The sequence below is a fragment of the Medicago sativa genome, chromosome 1, assembly GCF_051527215.1.
Source record: "Medicago sativa cultivar Bolivia chromosome 1, Bolivia_mono, whole genome shotgun sequence".
In the NCBI taxonomy this organism is placed as follows: domain Eukaryota; kingdom Viridiplantae; phylum Streptophyta; class Magnoliopsida; order Fabales; family Fabaceae; genus Medicago; species Medicago sativa.
In genome coordinates, this window is record NC_140749.1 from 15,661,245 (window position 1) to 15,679,275 (window position 18,031).

Sequence of the window (18,031 nt, forward strand, 5' to 3'; positions counted from 1 at the left end):
GCAAATAGGTAGCACATAGATTTTGGAACCAGGAAAATGTAATACTGAAAATGGGCTACTGTTACTATTCAGAACTGAAATCAAAATTATTTTAAGCAATAACATTATTTAATAGGCTATGTAAAACTAAGCTCGTGTTTGGAAAACAAAACTATGGTGCCCCTGCGGGGATGGTAGGATGTTAGGCCTTGGAGATGTCATTCGCCGTGCATTCAACTCTAAATTACTGTGTTTCCAAACATGTTGTATCTAGCTTAACGTCGATTTATAACGATGGTAAGCGAGTTTGTAGAATCACCAGGTAGCAACCAAGGTAGATTTCTGAGTTGTCCAATGCCTTGTACAGGCATTCCTTTAGGAGTTTGAAATGGCTTAGGAGGCATTTCCAAGGACTCAACATCTCCTTCAAGCAACTCAACCACTTTGTTCATCGAAGGACGATCAATTGGTTTCATCTGTATACACCACAACGCAACTATTATCATCTTCTTCAGTATCTTCTCCTCCTCTTCTGTACCATTCCCCATCTCTATTTCCTTCCCTTCGCTAAATTGGTCATAAACCCAAGAAGGGAAATAAACTTGACTCTTATGATCTTCGCCCTCATTCATGTTCCTTCTTCTACTCGCCATTTCCATTAACAACATTCCAAAGCTATAAACATCTGCTTTATATGATACTCCTCCAATGTTCTTATAGAACAACTCTGGCGCCATGTATCCCATAGTCCCTCTTGCAGCGGTAAGCGACACAATGCTGTTGTCAGTTGGATATAACTTTGCTAGTCCAAAATCCGAAACCTTTGGAGTGAAGTTTACGTCAAGAAGAATGTTATGAGGCTTTATGTCAAAATGCAAAATCCTCATGTCACACCCTCTATGTAGATATTCAATACCACGCGCTACACCAAGAGCTATATCAAACATTTTCTCGGAACTCAAAGAACCCATTTTTTCTCTTGAGAAAATGTGTTTTTCAAGAGAACCATTAGGCATGAACTCATAAACAAGTGCTCTTTTTGTTTTCTCAACACAAAAGCCAATTAGGTGAACCACATTAACATGGTGAATCGTTCCAATGGTAGCAACTTCATTGATGAATTCTTGTCCATTTGCTTTTGATTTTCCACCTAGCAACTTGATTGCTACTAGGTGACCGTTGCGAAGCTGTCCTTTGTAAACAGAACCATAGCCACCTTCGCCAAGTTTATCCTTAAATCCTTTTGTCATTTTTTTAATGTCCGAGTAAGAGTATCTTATTGGCATGAGATTATTGTGAGATTTAAGAAACTCTTCAACTGAATCATATGCAGATAAATGCCTCCTTCTCCATTTATATGCCATGTACATCGGGATAAATAGTAAACCACCTATGATTCTTATCAGAAGGATTATTCCTGTTTTGACAGAAGTAAAAACAGATATGTTAAGATTCCTCTATGCAAAAATTATTTTATTGTTGATTAACCATGAATTTAAACTGCACAACTTATCTACCGTTTTAAGAAACATACCGATGATAAGGCCTAATATGTGAGCACCTGCAAAAAAGAAATTTATAAGTATACAACAAATTAGCATATTTCTTCTACAAAAATGAATAACACATATTCACAAACATGTAAGCCATCATAAATTATATATCATGTTCACAACTAGAAAGGCGTGTCTCGTTGTTCGCTCTTTTTATCTTCTGCAAGTGATTCATCAATAAAGCATTGATCTAACTACCATCTTAATTTTCAAATGACATTTGAATGTTAAGATTTGAGAACTCAATAAGAATTCCGTGGATTCACATCTTATTTTTCTACGGTCTTATATGCATCAATCTATTGATTAAAATAGCAAAGAATAGAAACACCACCTTTAGTCACATCTTTGGCTGTATGGATTAGCTCTTTTAAAGCACCTGCATATGTCCAAAGGAATAAAATATTTATCAAACTGTTGAAGGAAAAAGCTTTACAAAAAGTATACAAAATCAATCAAAAAGTATATGGTTAGAGGAATTCAAAAAGAAAACTGCTAGCAAAGTGAAGGAAATAGAAACTGTACTGACATTTAAAAGACGGTATATAGTCGTGACTACAAGGTCTACTTCTTGAACAACCAATGACCTCATTTTTGTTGTTCAGCTTACAGTACCCTCTACCTTGACACTCTTTGCAGAATATCTCATGCCAAGAAAGCTCCAGTCCATAAACAAGTTGCTGATGGATATTCAAATACGAAAATTTTTTGCCACCGTTGTTCAATTTTGAAGTCATAACAACCATGACTAGTATGCTGCATGAATCTTCCAACTCAGAGATTTTCAACTCACCAAATACAGCATAATTTGAAGAGTTGATCAATCCTTTGTTACAAGATGAAGTATCCATGTAAAGTGGAGAATTAATTGAAGCTGCACAGCGTATAAATGCTATGGTTTCTAGGTTATTAGTATCTAACAAGCTATAAGGTTTTTCAGTGGTGAAGTTTTCATTTGTTAAAGTGTAGAGAGGAATTGAAGAGCAATTTTCTTTGTTGAGACCTGAATCTATGATCCTTATTGTGGAATTGATGTAGTTGATGGATTCTACAAAGTATTTTCCATTGTATAGATTTAGTATTGTTTGATTGTTCTCACAGGAAAGTTCATAATTTGGATCACCACAGTTTTCGGGATCGGTTTGTAGACGAAAAGGGTAAGTGATGTTTTGTATGTTGCCACAAGATGAAGGGTGACATTGGTGATTTGTTTCTGTTAGACAAGGAAGAGGGTATAGGAGGATCATCAAAACAATTAGATTAACAAGAATTTTCCAAGACATGGTTGAAAGGAGAGAGAGATTTCAAATTTGAAACAAAAGAAAAGGCTTATGCTATTGGCTAAAGTATGAAGAAACAATGTTTTAGATCGCGGTTGCAGTTGAGTCGTGATCCCTAATGTTGTTATAGATAATTACGGTCAAATGTAGTTGATATGACCTCAATCAGTACAGTCGTGTTGTGGTTGCGGAAACATTAAAAACATTGATGTTGCGGTTCAGATTGTGGTCGCGGACCGTATTTTGAAACCCTATCCGGAAGTATGAAACTAAGCTCTACTTATATTTTGAAGTTTGAAATATTTTCCTATTAGGGAAAAGAAAACTAATAAATTTGATTTTGGTGAGTATGACACTTACATTGCAATTTTGATTATATTCATGTGATATGAGAATATGTTGTGATATAGACACAAGGTTGAGACATGAGAAGAGGATCCTATTGGTGTTGTGTTGTTTAACATCATTGACAAAAATTGATGCCATTACTATGCGAATATGCTGCACACAAGGATTCTTTTGAACTTTGATTTTGATTTTTGATTGGTCTATAAACTTCTTAATTTCAAAAATTTATATGTTATACATCAAATTCATACGTAAGCATGCATGCTTGGCTGCTTCTTTGTTATTTTAATTTTGATCATGTATTATATAAGTGTACCAAATAGTGTTGACTTTGATTAAATTTGTGTATCCGATTAGTAAATTGTACTTGAAATTCAATGGTTTGATTCTTTAGTTTTTGTGAAAGATTTAACTGAACGTCTAGGTACCATTGAGGTGGGATTCTTATCATTCATTTAATACTAAGCTTTTTTAGGCAACATTTAATACTAAGTTGACATAACAAATATGACGAATTTGCATATTATTTCCTGTAAACTACATCAATTGGTCGCTTAATTTCTTGATTTGGATATAATTTGTGATATGAAGTATCCTGTTTACAATTCTTAGTACCATAGGTGAAACCTTATAGAACTCTGAAAAATTAAGGGACTGTTACAAGTTTAAATATAAGAACTAAAATTGTGAGTCAACTAAAGTAGGATGACCAGAAGCGCATTTAAGCCAATAAAAAAATAAAAAAAAACGAGACTTAATGAAGCATTTTTTTTTTTTTTTACCCAAAAACTAGACCTAATGTCAAATAGCTTGAGCCAAAATATAAATGTCAAATAGCCAGCACACGTCTGCTGAAATAAAAATTTGTTTTGATTAACATAAAAAATAATGAAGATGGTGACTACTCAACAAAGTTGTTATGTTATTGTCATTCGACTAAACTTTATTATACTATTTGATTGTTTTGGGTTTTTTTAAGGGCTGTTTGATTTTTCTAGAGTTAAACCATTTGATTGATTTGTAGCAACTAATAATGCTTTCAGAAAGAAGAAAGAAAGAACTAAATGTGTATAATCTCACTAACTAACCATGCGACACAAATTAAGTATTAAACATTTTGTGGAGCTTAAATCAGGCTCATAAAACTTGACTCAAAAATTGGCTCAGAGTACTAGCCTCACTTATAAACTCATGTCCAGGTTATTTTATCCAATTTTTTGCATAAATTATTTTAAAAAAATGTACAATTAATAATTTGAGTAGTATTGAAGTATATATAATATATTCAAAGAGATAAAATATATATAAGATTCAAAAGAAAATATGCCTGATTAGCTTTGAAGAATTTAAATTCAAACTTTAAATAAAGAAAATAAAAAGACTAAATTCTCAAAGAAAAGCAACCTGAATTATAGATTAATATTGTAACAAAGAAAATAATGACTATGGTTTGCAAGTGCCTCACCACCTTGACTTTTTTTAATAAAACTAAGTGCCTCACCACCTTGACTTTTTTTAATAAAACTCACCGGTTTGACTTTTTTTTTCGTGGTGGCCGGCCGGTTTGACTTTTTTTTTTCGTGGTGGCCGGGATTTGAACCCCGGACCTTGCATATATTATGCATGGTCCAAACCAACTGAGCTAAGCTCGCGAGGACACTCACCGGTTTGACTTTAGTTACCTATTTGGTATTTTACTACATATGATAATTAAATTCTTGCTTTCATAGTCAATGACATATGTTGTGTACAAAGAATGTTAAGGTGGTTGACAATTACCCTAAAAAAAATAAAAGATGGTTGACATTCAAAACACAATACATTATATTATTGTCATTGCAAATATTTAATAGAACAATAAGATCCTATCCTACCCCATTTAATTTCATATACAAGTCTAGTCTACATAATGAAAGCATAGCTAAAACTTAATTATAGAGAAAAATGTGGGGTAATTACTCTACACTAGTTCTTCAAATCTTATGCTTCTTTTTGAGTGTAAATTACTACCCTAACCTTGCTTCAACTAATATTCAATGCATGAAAACAAGGTGTAATCACAAAGATGCTCCTACTATTCAATACCCTTTTAGACTCCAAAACATTCAACCACAAAATTGTGGCAAAATTGGGTATGATCTTTCATGCAATGAGAATCACCAAACCATACTAAAATTGCCAAATTCAATCAACTTTATTGTCAACAAAATTGATTACAAGTCCCAAACAATTCATGTAACATACCCAAATGGATGTCTTCCAAAACTCCTTTCAAATCTCAATATAACATCCACACCTTTTCATTTCATTGACAATTCAAATTCTAATTATACCCTCTTCAATTGTTCATCCATGAACACTGCTTTACAATCTTATTATTCTTCCATTAAATGTCTTTCTTCTAATGGTTACCAAGTTTATGCCTTGAACTCTACACTTCAATTAAAGGATGTTACTTTGACATATTGTACCAAGTTGTATGACTTGTCTTTTGTTCCTGAAGATGTTGTTTTTAGCCATGGAGATGATCTTATTTTAGGTTGGGATACAAGTTGTGGTAATGAAAGTGAAACTGAACATGAATGTTACAACAATGTCAACAAATCCAAAGGTATTTTGTTTTATCACTTTTTTAGTCCTTTCTTTTTTCTATTTTGTTTTCAATTTTTTGAAACATTAATATAATATATATAAGTTTATTGGATTCTCGTGATTTTACAAATATATAATTAATTATAACCATTATTTACAAATACTTGAGTTGAGTGTTTAGAATTGTTTTTCTCTATAAAATAAATTTTAACTTGACACTATAATTTGAAATTTCTACAGGAAGGTAATTTAAGTCTAAGAAAAATCATTTTTATAGGAACATTTTTTGAAATAAAAACTCGGTATCTGGCCCTTTGAAATAAAAACTTGGTATCTGGCCCTAAGAATCATAAAAATAAAATCATTTTTTTACGTGAAGGTATTGAATCATAAATTACTTTTCTTTTAGCTCAATTTTCATTATAATAAATTATACAAATTGATTGATTCAAAACTAATATTCCTCACTTAAAATCTGTATCAAATTGAAACATGTCATAGATAGATATAATAAGAAATCAACTCAACAAATTAGTGGTTTCTATATGCATGACAAAGTTGTCTTAACATGTCCTTGACTTTTTTTTTACAGGTGCAGGGAAAAAAGTGGAGATTCTAGGTGACAATTACTCAGAGATTATGTTCTCTTTGGTTTTACTATTATCATCATTATTTTCAAAGTTCTAAATCACAAGAGTTTAACTTGTATACACTATTGAAAATGTTTTACACTCTTAGCCACAATCAATCAAACAAATAAAGTCAAACATTTTTAAGCATTTGACCGTCATGATTGATTAGGGTGTAAAATAATTTACACCAACAATATATATGAATAAATGCAAATCATGATCTCATACTCGATCACAATTGCAAAGACATAAGCATATGTTTGGTATCATGACGCGTATGTCAGAACCATAGTTATCCACCGTGATTTTGCATAAGGTTCAATGTAACTTTTGGAAAATCATTCTAGACCACCGATTCTGGCATACCTACCATGATATCAAACATATAGTAAGCATCTTGATGTTGCAATCTTAACTGCTGTAGAGTACTTTAAAAATAAAATAAAAAAACCTCATTATAACATCTTGAATGTTTGAATTAACGGTTTCCTCTCTGTCGTGCAGTACCAATACTATCATGTTTTGGAATTTTAATACTTGTCACTGTATTATACCGTTTTCGATATAGAACTCAAAAAGATAAAGAAAACGAAGCAAGAATAGAGAAGTTCTTAGAAGATTACAGAGCATTGAAACCAACAAGGTATAGCTATTCAGACATAAAGAGGATCACAAACAATTTCAAGAACGAATTAGGGCAAGGAGCATACGGAACTGTGTACAAAGGTAAACTATCTAGCGACATTTATGTTGCGGTCAAGCTTCTCAAAACATCTACAGGAAACGGACCTGAGTTCATCAATGAAGTAGGAACAATGAGTCAAATTCATCATGTTAACGTTGTTCACTTAGTTGGCTTTTGTGCCGATGGACACACACGAGCTCTTGTTTACGAGTATTTACCAAATGGTTCGTTGCAGAAGTTCATTTCCACAACGGATTTCAAAAACCATTTTTTGAGTTGGGAAAAATTACAAGAAATCGCGCTAGGAATAGCGAAAGGAATTGAGTATCTTCACCAAGGATGCGACCAGAGGATACTTCACTTTGATATAAAACCGCATAATATCTTACTTGACAATAACTTCACTCCTAAGATATCTGATTTTGGTTTGGCTAAGCTTTGTTCAAAGGATCAAAGTGCGGTTTCAATGACCGCGGCTAGGGGAACTATTGGTTACATAGCACCGGAAGTTTTCTCTAGGAACTTTGGGAATGTGTCGTACAAGTCTGATGTTTATAGTTTTGGAATGTTGTTGCTTGAGATGGTCGGGGGAAGACAGAATGTCGATGTTGTAGAGAAGAGAAGTGGTTTAGGGTATTTTCCGGAATGGATTTATAATTTGTTAGAGCAAGGAGATGATCTAAGAGAACATATTGAGGTGGAGAAATACGCGAAAATAGCGAAGAAACTTGCGATTGCTGGCCTTTGGTGTATTCAATGGCACCCGGTCGACCGTCCTTCTATGCAAGTTATTGTTCATATGTTGGAAGGAGATGGAGAAAAATTAAGTATGCCTCCAAATCCATTTGCTTCAGCTGATCCTGCTATAATGAATGTGAGTTTAATTGGAAGGCACCTTCATAGAGAGCAATGATCCATGTTATGGACTATATTAGACATGTATGTATTAAAGATTATAAAAGTACTTTGTTGATCTTGTTACAACCAAATTCTGTATGGAAATAGTATGATATAAATTGTCCTCTTTTTATTCTGCTCTATTTGCAAACTTTTATTAAACAGTGCTTCATAATATTTTATTTAGGATATTGATTCTTAATTTTAGATATTAGATTTAAAGATATGTAGTTTTTGGACTTTATCTCAATTTATTAAAATTAACTGATTGAAGGATTATGCATTAATGTTTTTTATGAAAATTCTTCTTGTTCAAATGATGTACTTCATTTTTATTTTTATTTTGAGGGGTTGTTCTTCATTTGTTGTTGTTAAAGCTTATAAAATGATATTATTTTATATAGATGTGTGTGTATATCAAGCTTCAATAACAGTAGTTTATAAAATTAAATTTTTTATCATTTTTTTACAAGATCTTAGCCTCTCAAGTCCCAATACATGGATAGACCTCATCCGATATCTAATTTGCAACTCGTATGGTTTCAGTTGCAAGAAGTTTCACCTCTATGTTGATAGCCATCGTCTGTAAACAGGGATGGGCATATCTTATGCTATGTGTGAGCTAGAGCCCCACTATGTACTGGGGATTTAATAGTATGGGTCTATTTAGCAAGCCATATATTTAGAGCTTATAACTTATGTCATGTAAGTTCATTTGATTTAAAAGACATGTTTGTTAATTGTCACTTTTTCACGAGCTTATAACTTATCTTTAAATTATTTACAGGCCCGGCCCTGGGGGGTGCAAACAGCTCAACAGAGTTGGGCCTACCCCAGCCATGGGCCTCAAATATTTTTTTAATACCCACTAGTACTACTGCCCTCCAATTTTTTTTTAATACCCCTAGCCATTTTCTGTCCTCTTGTTTTAGCCTTTTAGGCCAATTAGAATTAGGTCCTCTTACTTTTGGTGTTAGGTGGGGTTTCCTCATGTATACGGTAGTCATTTTCACCTTTGGGTGTACCGCATAAGTACGGCACCTTGTATTTATCTTTTAAAAAATATAAATAGAACATTGCTCTTTAAAAAAAATATGTTTTGATTTTATCACTGGCCTCTTTTTATTCCCAGAGCCGAGCCTCCGAATTCTTAGGGACGGCCCTGATTATTTATCTCTATCGCTTGATTTAGAATGATTGTTTAAAATTAATTCAAGTTCATAACGAAATGCATTAACATGTCGACTGGAGCGGACAAATGTCATGACCAGCACTACGTGCTACAAGATTTGGTAAGAAGAGAATGTGGAATAAAGGGTGATTGAAAGCATGAACTATTTTTCTAAGTGTCTCCAACTTGAGCCAAAGTAGTTAGTCAAAGTCATAAGTGAAACAAATGAGGATTTGACCACGCCCTCATAAAGATATGCATTTTTAAGTTTACACAAATTCTGACTTTTGGCTATTTCGTTACTTGAGGACAAGCAACGGTTTAAGTTTGAGGATGTGATAACACCTCATCATATGATGGTATTAGCTATATTTTAGAGTCTTTTCTAAGTATTGGAAGACAATATTAAAGGTTTTAGACTAAGTTGCTCATGGTTTTGGGAATGTTTTGTAATTTTTTTATTTAAGTCGTTATCATTATATTTTCTCTCTAACCATAAAACTTCATAGGTATTTTGAGTCTTTTATAGTTAAATCATGTAATTCGGAAAAGTAAAACACCTCATGAAAGTTATAGAAGTTGGAGAATCAAGCTCAACGAATGTTTAAATCCAAAACAACTTGGAAAAAATTTGTTCCAAGTCCCAAAATCATATCAATGATGAAAAACACTCGAAGAATGGAGAAAATAAGGAAAAAGGTGTATGAACCATGCGCCTCGCGCATTGGGATGCTCAAAGAGCACTTTTGGTCTCTGCCTCATGCGCCTTTTGAATGAGCCAATGCTCCCTACACGTCTTGAACGTAAAAATCCAGCATTTTTTTGTTTTATGGCCATGCGCCACGCACATGTTGTGTGCGTATTTTTGCATGTTTAAAGTCTGTTTTGACCCATATATATTCATTCAGAAGCCTGATTGTTCAGAGGGAAATGAGTGTGACCGGAGCATCAAAGAGCGATGTTTTCCATTTGTTGGAGTGTGTGTTACTATTTCTTTCACCTTTGATTGTGTATTCAATTATCATGAGTAGTTAAACACATAAAATTAGGATTCAGAGATGAACCTCTATTATTTGTTGGATTCTCTTACAAGTGTATGACAATTTCCTTTATCAATAATATTTGAATTATATTTATTTTATATGTATTGGTCTTAATGCCTTTCAATTCCTTTGAATTTGAATTGATCTTAGGTTAGAATTTCTAGATTCATTTCTTCTTTTTAATAAGAATCGTTATATATAATTTACGCGAGTCGTTCACCGAGAGATTGAGAATTCTTCTTGTATGACTAGTTTAATGTTCTCAAATGCCCATGCGAGTATAAATCCTTACTAACCATTGTAGAGCAATACGACATCAGATGGGCCTATAACCGAAGACGGAATAGGCCTTACTTTGTGCTAATCCAACAAAGACATAGAGGGGATTCAAAACGTACTAAACGCCGAAAAATCTCTGTTTCAAACCTGTTTAAATTTTTTTACAAACAACAATCTTGAAAATACCCCAAACTATTGTTTTTAATTATAAGCTTAGTTGATTCTTTGGTAGAAAACAACAATACTTGTAGAGATGATAATTTATTACTTTATTACTTGAAATGGTTTGATGCACTTTTCAAAAACCTGCTACTTTATTACTTGAAATGGTTTGATGTACTTTTTAAAGTTGCCATCAAAGTTTTGGTGTCGTTGTCTGGGATTGTTGATCTTTTTAACAAGGCAATTCACTTTGCTTACCTTAATTTTAGTTTGTTTATGTTATTTTTGTTTTGTATATTCTAAAACCCTAAAAAGATTTCATTTTTATTTATGTTTAGTTTAGTTTTATTTTTTCTAGTCAAGTCTTGTTTATATTGATTTATTATTTATTTCAAAAAAAAAATCAAAAAGATTTGTTTCTGTTTTATTTTAATAGTTACTCTCTGTTTATTTCTTTTGCGCAGTTTTAAAATAGGTATTTTGAGTTCGTTTTATGTGAGGTGCAAATTCAATTACCATACTCTTTGACTCAAAAATCAAAATAACTACCAGGGCCATCTGAAAATTCGTCCGATTAGCCAGAGAAGAAGCAATTAAAGTAGTAGTTATTTCACTCCCTCACGATAGTGATTTTTCATCTGACGAATTTGACATGGGAGACATTTTACATATCACACATGGAGACTATGGAAGGCTTGACAACTAGGTGTCCCTTTGATTCCAACAGGCAAATCCATTAGTTTTTGACATCAAGAACTCAGCCCTCAATGCTCTGAAAGGCAACCAGTTCTCCGAGAAAAAGTTATAAGACTACAATATGCATCTAACGCATTTCTTGGGAGCTTATGGCCCCGTAAATAGATCAAATGTCTCTGAATCAGGAAAAAGACTTGGATTGTTTGTCTACTCACTAAATGGACGCGTGAATTATTGGCACAATAAACTTCCAAGTGACACAATCTCTACTTGGGACCAATTGAAGAGATTGCCACTTTCGTCATGCAACACGAGGAATGACTTGATGACGCTTGGGAGAGGTTCAAATTGCTTCTCAAAAGGTGTTCAATGCACAAGTTCAATGAGATGCAAAAAAAGCAAAAGTTCAATATTGATCTGAAGGCAAAAAAACATAGAAGGTAAAAGTTTTTATTAAATAATTAGTGAGCTTTGATCGTAAAGGAAGAAGGACTATGCCAGTAAAATTCTTAAACAAAGAAAATGATTAAAAACGATTATATCAAGAAGTCTTAAAAACAATGAAAGCATCCAAAGTGGAGACACGGGATAAATGGTCCATACTAATGTCCCTGCTACAAATCTCGAGCACTTAACTGACTAGGATGTTTTCGTTGCTTTTAACTCCTTTAGACTGAAACACATTTTTCGGTTTTCTCATTTATGATCTTTGACTGGTGTTACTCCCCTTTCATTATGATGTGATCCTTGTCTATTTGCTCGGGAATTGGGTTTAGTCTTTCCCCATGAGTCTTGGAGTGTGAATATCGAAGTTGGATACCCATAATCTTGTATACTCGAGGAAGGGAATACAAGTTTGATTTTGTGGTTGTTCTTTTTTATTTGTTTTTGTAGGTATTAGTATAATCTTGTAATGATTTAGGATAAAAAGATAAAGAAAATTTGCAAAGTTTGTATACAAAATTTCCTTTGAATGTTGTACCAGCGTTAGATTCTATTTAAATAGTCTTTTGATTTCAAGAATACTCTATTTCGCTTTATTATCTTGAACCAACCATCATTTTTGCTCCCAAATTATTTTTGTTTTGCTTTGTGCTCTAGTCTTTATTGAACATTTGTAAGTTCCAATTTTTGAGTTCGTATTTTTGTTTTGATTTTTGTTATTATCTGTATTAAACATTTGTCCATAAGGTTATTGAGATATTAATAGTCTTGATCAAAAAATTTGGATTTAATTAAGTTGAAGATTGATAAATATTGAATTTCTTGATTTTTATGATTTTAAACTCTAAAATTTGAGTAAAATTTGATTTCAACTCTAAAGTTTTGTTTGTTTTTTTGTTTTATTTCAGCCTCTCAATTAATATTAACAAAATAAAATAACTAAAAAAATAATAAAATTTTCACATCATAAAAAAAAATCCATGTGGTAGCAACCACATGGCAAGATTTTGTCCACATCAATGTTTTCTATGTGATAGCAATCATGAGGGCAGGAGCGGGGGATCAATTCTGTACGATAAGTTAAATAGTATTAGAAATGATAGGTTGCTATGACAATTACATGTTTCAAAAAAGTACAATGCTAGTAGTGCTTATAATCTTAGCGAACCACAACATTATTGTTGATAATAATAATATCATTTGGCTTATATAGGTTCCTCGGAAAGTGGGTCTTTTGAGGTGAGAAAAACAGAAGGGATGATTGAATTGTGTTGGTTTTTTTAAACTTTTTTTAAGCGTTTGCACTGATCAGAGTCTGAGAGTTATGAATGCAACGGTTATATGATCAAAAACACATTGAGAGAGAGAGAGAGAGAGAGAGAGAGAGAGAGAGAGAGAGAGAGAGCAGTATATACTAGTGTCTCTCACAAACCAAGAGTAGTCTAGTCATCATACACTTCCAAAAGATTTTCGCTATAATTACTAAAGATTACAAATGTTCAACCACGCAAGCGAGAGACTTGAAATGCTCAAACACACAAGAAAAAGATTTTCAATGCTCAGACACACAATCAAGAGACTTTTAAAATCTACCTTAGTGTCTGTTTGGATTAGCGTCTCTTTTACCCAAACTCACGTTTAAAGTCACGACAACGCAGAAGTTGTATATGGTAGCTTCATACTTTTAGCGGTGAAGATGCATTGGGACATGGTATTGCCCTGGAAAATGCGTATCTAAACATAGCATTAATCAAATAAAAGATTGTTTGGGTTTTGCACTTGATACACAATCAGAGGTGTAAGCAACACAAAACATAATGAACTTTTAAGACTTAAAGAATTTTTAAGATATAAAGTTTGATTCTTTTTGATCAACAAATCCTACATGTCCTTCGGCATCTTAAAAAGACAACAAATCCTACATGTCCTTCGGAGTCTTCATGCTCTCCAAAGACAAGATTGTTCGTTTTCTAAAAAAAAATACTCCCTCCGTTTCAAAATGAGTGTCGCTTTAGCCAAAAAAATTTGTTTCAAAATGAGTGTCGCTTTCAGTTTCCAATGCAATAATAACTTTTTCTTTTCAATTATACCCTCCAATTAATACTCTGCACACTACTTCCAAAGTATTACTTTTAAAACCAATCAATAGTTAATAAGGATAATTTGGTAAAATAATCATTCTCTTTCTTTTAATCATTGCATCTCTTAATATGTGTGTAAACACCTAAAACGACACTCATTTTGAAACGGAGGGAGTACATAATCTTATTTCAGTGAGGGTAAAATCAAATTTCACTCAAATGTTAAAAAAATCATAGAAAAAAACACAAATTTAATAGCGTAATTATTACACAAAAATCAAGAAACCAAACAGAAAACAGTATTTGACAGACAACACGTAACTTTGAGCCACCTGTCGAAGAAAGAAGTAAAAGCAGTCAGTCACTGTAATTGCGTATGTCTTTTTGAAAAGTAATTGGGTGACATTGTTGTTGCTGATATTGGTGACATTGATCAATTACAATGTTACAAGTGTATAAAGAAATAAAAAAATATTGTGAAAGAAAAAGAAAAAAGACACTTATAATATTGTGATTGGCCAAAATTACAATGTCACCAACCACAATGTCACTCAAGCACTACTCTTCTTTTTATGGAAACTTGGCAGGGGAAGCAGAAAACCGCAGCTGGCCCCCCGTAGAGAGAGATATTTACGTGTTGCTTTGGACGACAACCCTACAAAGCTACTTCATCAAATAGAATGTACTGTACCATAAAAATATTATCATATCATATACTCCCTCCGGTCTCAAATGTAAGAAACTTTTTACTTTTTAGATTCATTCAATAAATGATGTATGTGGTCAGACCATATACATCATTTATTGAATGAATCTAAAAAGTGAAAAATTTCTTACATTTGAGACCGGAGGGAGTAGCTTCTATTAAATATCACATGTACAATTATTTTTTGAAGGATATTGTCAAAAAAAAATTATTTTTTGAAGGAATCACATATACAATTATTATTTCGGAAAAATTGCGAAGGATCAATCATTTTAAAGTCCAATACAAAAATCTTCAAATATCAATCATTTGAAAGTTCAACTCAAAATATCTTCAATGGAATTTTTTTTTTTTCAACCCTGTTCCCAAAAAAATTTCCAAATCTGACCCCCTTTGACAATTATATACAGAAATGACCCCCATTCTGGTATTTTTTTTTTATTTTATCGTTTTCCTCATTACCGCAGTTTCAAATTGCGGTAATGAGCCACCTTTCTGACACACATGGCAGGCTCGGTAGAGGGGAGCAGGTTTTGTCTATTTTTTTAAAAATTTTTTATTCATTACCGCAGTTTGGAATTGCGGTAATGAATTTTCATTTATTTTTCGTTTTTTATATTTTTTGCACAATATTTTTTTAAAATTAGATGCAAATAATAATAAATAAATATAAATGATAATTGTAAAAAATATAAATTTAAAAACACTAATTATATTATTCATTGTGTTACAAATAAAAACTACTTTCTCCGCGGTAACCATTTACGCCAACCTAAATTTAAATTATGACTTCCTGTAGCACATAATTTATCTTTTTTTCTTCGTACAGGTCGTTGGTCTTGCTCTTCCTCTTCCTCGGGCTCTTCCTCTTCCTCATCCACCTCCTCATTTTGAATTTCAGCATCATTAGTTTCCATATCCACCTCATTTTGCACATGTGGAACAGAGTTCGTCCAAATTCCATTAACGAAATCATCTTCGTTAAATCCTACAGCCAGACTTTCTATGGTAGTATGTGGTTGTGACCATTGGGGTACGTAGTTTGTTTGAGGATAGTGTACATTTTGTGGAGGGTTTGGTAGGTTGAAAGAGGTGTATTGTGATTGGTCTGGGTAATTGGTTTCTAAAGCGTTTTGAGATGGATTAAAGTCATCAAAAGAATAGTTTGATATTTGGGAGCTTTCTCCATGATGACTATGTTGAGAGTAGGTTGGATATGGAATTGGGGAGTTTTGAAAGAATTGGTTTGTCGGTTGTGGTGGTGGTTGATAAGTTTGGTCGTAGTTGTAGTTGGTGGATGGGTTAAAGCTTTGGTCAAAGTAAGGGGGCGGAGGTGTCATGAATAGGCTGTTAGGTGGATGTGTATCTGACCACATGTCTGCATCTGGCATCATATTGGTTTCTGGTGTTGCAGGATAGTTTGACGGTATATCTCCTAAAATTCTTCCACATCGTGCCATTGGGTTTGCCAATAGGGCTTCTCTAGAAAGATACAGACGTTCTCCAAAAAAGTTCCAATACCATTGAAAGTATTGACGATTGGGATAAACCTCATGGGTAACATTTTGGGGTAAACCTCATGATGCAGATGAAGGAAACGAACACCACAACACAAACGAAGATGAAGACATTTGGGGTAACATTTTGTTAGGCACTCAACCACAACCACCACAAGATCCAGTACCAATCAGAGCAGCTTATTGTCCTCCCTTGCATATGCGTAACCTTGACGTAGCTGCATATGATGCTTTACCCACTGACGATCACTGGAATACGATTGTTCCGCTTGATGGAGTTTTTTTCTGAAAATTTTTAGGAAGCACGTCACACAAGGACGCCCTGTCTGCATGGTCTCCGACAGACATGAATCAATTAAAAGCGCATTCAACGACCCACGGAATGGTTGGCAAGAAACTGGTTCAACTCATGTGTATTGCATCCGACACATCAAGCAAAATTTCATGAGGGCAATCAAGGATGGAGATCTTAAGGATATCGTCAATAATATGGGTAAGAATATTATTTTACAGCTTTTTTTAATTTGAGTAATTATTAATAATAGTATCTAACTATTTTTTCCTTAACATACAGGATATGTCCTAAACATACCCTTGTTCGACTACTATCGTGGTATAATCCAGAAAGCAAATCAGCGTGCATTAGATTGGGTGGACAATATACCGAAGGAAAAATGGACTCAAGCATATGACGAGGGTCGACGATGGGGCCAAATGACAAGCAATATCGTTGAGTCTTGGAACTCTGTGTTTAAGGGAACACGTAACCTACCTGTTACACCTATAGTCCAATCAACATACTATAGGTTGGCGCGTCTTTTTGCGGAAAGGGCTCAAGGTGCATTTGCAAGGGTAGGTTCTGGAGACGTTTTCAGTGAATATTGCCAGAATGCACTTAAGGATGACATTATAAAGTCCAACACACATCATGTCGAACAGTTTGACCGAGAGATGTATACCTTCTCTGTTCGTGAGACCATCAACTACAGGGAGGGAAGGCCAATGGGAACTTTCAAGGTTGACCTACAAGTGGGGTGGTGTGATTGTGGGAAATATCAAGCCTTGCATTTACCTTGTTCTCATGTCATAGTTGCGTGTTCTTCTTTTCACTATATGACTACACAACCCTAATTCCAGACGTGTTCAAAAACGAGAATTTTTACGCCATCTACAACAAAGCATTCAAAGTAGTCCAGGACAAGAGTTATTGGCCCCCATACGAAGGTCCCGAGCTTTGTCATAATCCAGACATGCGAAGACTAAAGAAAGGTCGACCCAATAGTACTCGCATTAGGACTGAAATGGACGATGAGGTGGAAGAAAGAACACCGACACCGAGACTGTGTGGGTTGTGTCGGCATCATGGTCATATTAGGAGAAATTGTCCGACCATTCAAAATCGGTAGTTTATATAGTTATGTATTATGTGTTCAACCAATCTTTTATAAGTATTTATGACCTTTGTTTTTTTACCTTTAATCAAATTTCGTCATTTAAAAAAATTAAGCAGTTTTGTGATTTTAATGTTTATTTTTACTATGCAAAAGAAGTAGAAATGTATGAAAAAATGATTGTCAATTTGGATGAATTTTACATTGTTTCTATAATGCCAAAAATTTAAAAAACGAAAAATAAATGAAAATTCATTACCGCAATTCCAAACTGCGGTAATGAATAAAAAATTTTAAAAAAAATAGACAAAACCTGCTCCCCTCTGCCGAGTCTGCCATGTGTGTCAGAAAGGTGGCTCATTACCGCAATTTGAAACTGCGGTAATGAGGAAAACGACAAAATAAAAAAAAAAATTACCAGAAAGGGGGTCATTTCTGTATATAATTGTCAAAGGGGGTCAGATTTGAAATTTTTTTTGGGAACAGGGTCGAAAAAAAAAATTTCTCTTCAAAATGACTAAAACATTAAAATTGATAATGACAACATGAAAACAAGAAATATGTGAGAGTATTGT

General features: G+C 33.5%; 3 protein-coding genes and 1 pseudogene across 4 annotated transcripts; 2 read left to right on the forward strand and 2 right to left on the reverse strand.

Moving 5' to 3' along the window:
• Window positions 1-39: 39 nt before the first annotated feature.
• LOC146953039 (rust resistance kinase Lr10-like) lies at window positions 40-3,189 on the reverse strand. The gene is made up of 4 exons (XM_085707644.1): window positions 2,062-3,189; window positions 1,867-1,911; window positions 1,514-1,540; window positions 40-1,396 (listed from the first exon to the last, which is right to left on the reverse strand). Exons 1-4 carry the CDS (start codon window positions 2,813-2,815, stop codon window positions 255-257), a joined length of 1,968 nt encoding a protein of 655 aa, XP_085563770.1. The 5' UTR covers window positions 2,816-3,189; the 3' UTR covers window positions 40-254.
• Window positions 3,190-5,077: 1,888 nt separating this feature from the next.
• LOC146953040 (rust resistance kinase Lr10-like) lies at window positions 5,078-8,109 on the forward strand. The gene is made up of 3 exons (XM_085707656.1): window positions 5,078-5,771; window positions 6,345-6,371; window positions 6,889-8,109. The coding sequence occupies exons 1-3, from the start codon at window positions 5,105-5,107 to the stop codon at window positions 7,980-7,982; spliced, it is 1,788 nt and encodes a 595-aa protein (XP_085563782.1). The 5' UTR covers window positions 5,078-5,104; the 3' UTR covers window positions 7,983-8,109.
• Window positions 8,110-15,287: 7,178 nt separating this feature from the next.
• On the reverse strand, window positions 15,288-16,397 carry LOC146953041 (uncharacterized). The gene is made up of 2 exons (XM_085740772.1): window positions 16,274-16,397; window positions 15,288-16,124 (listed from the first exon to the last, which is right to left on the reverse strand). The coding sequence occupies exons 1-2, from the start codon at window positions 16,395-16,397 to the stop codon at window positions 15,289-15,291; spliced, it is 960 nt and encodes a 319-aa protein (XP_085596898.1). The 3' UTR covers window position 15,288.
• Window positions 16,343-17,603, forward strand: LOC146953042 (uncharacterized; annotated as a pseudogene). Its single transcript, XR_015008003.1, has 2 exons — window positions 16,343-16,558; window positions 16,640-17,603. The product of XR_015008003.1 is annotated as an uncharacterized LOC146953042 (transcript).
• The last annotated feature ends 428 nt before the right edge of the window (window positions 17,604-18,031 follow it).

Coding starts and splice junctions, on each gene's coding strand:
- LOC146953039 (XM_085707644.1), bottom strand. CDS start 2,815: ATGTCTTGGAAAATTCTTGTTAATCTAATTGTTTTGATGATCCTCCTA. Junction 1,541..1,866: donor AGCCAAAGATGTGACTAAAG/GTGGTGTTTCTA, acceptor TCTTTTTTGCAG/GTGCTCACATATTAGGCCTT. Junction 1,397..1,513: donor CATATTAGGCCTTATCATCG/GTATGTTTCTTA, acceptor CTGTCAAAACAG/GAATAATCCTTCTGATAAGA.
- LOC146953040 (XM_085707656.1), top strand. CDS start 5,105: ATGTGGGGTAATTACTCTACACTAGTTCTTCAAATCTTATGCTTCTTT. Junction 5,772..6,344: donor CAATGTCAACAAATCCAAAG/GTATTTTGTTTT, acceptor TTTTTTTTACAG/GTGCAGGGAAAAAAGTGGAG. Junction 6,372..6,888: donor GAAAAAAGTGGAGATTCTAG/GTGACAATTACT, acceptor TCTGTCGTGCAG/TACCAATACTATCATGTTTT.
- LOC146953041 (XM_085740772.1), bottom strand. CDS start 16,397: ATGCAGACAGGGCGTCCTTGTGTGACGTGCTTCCTAAAAATTTTCAGA. Junction 16,125..16,273: donor TCATATGCAGCTACGTCAAG/GTTACGCATATG, acceptor CTGCATCATGAG/GTTTACCCCAAAATGTTACC.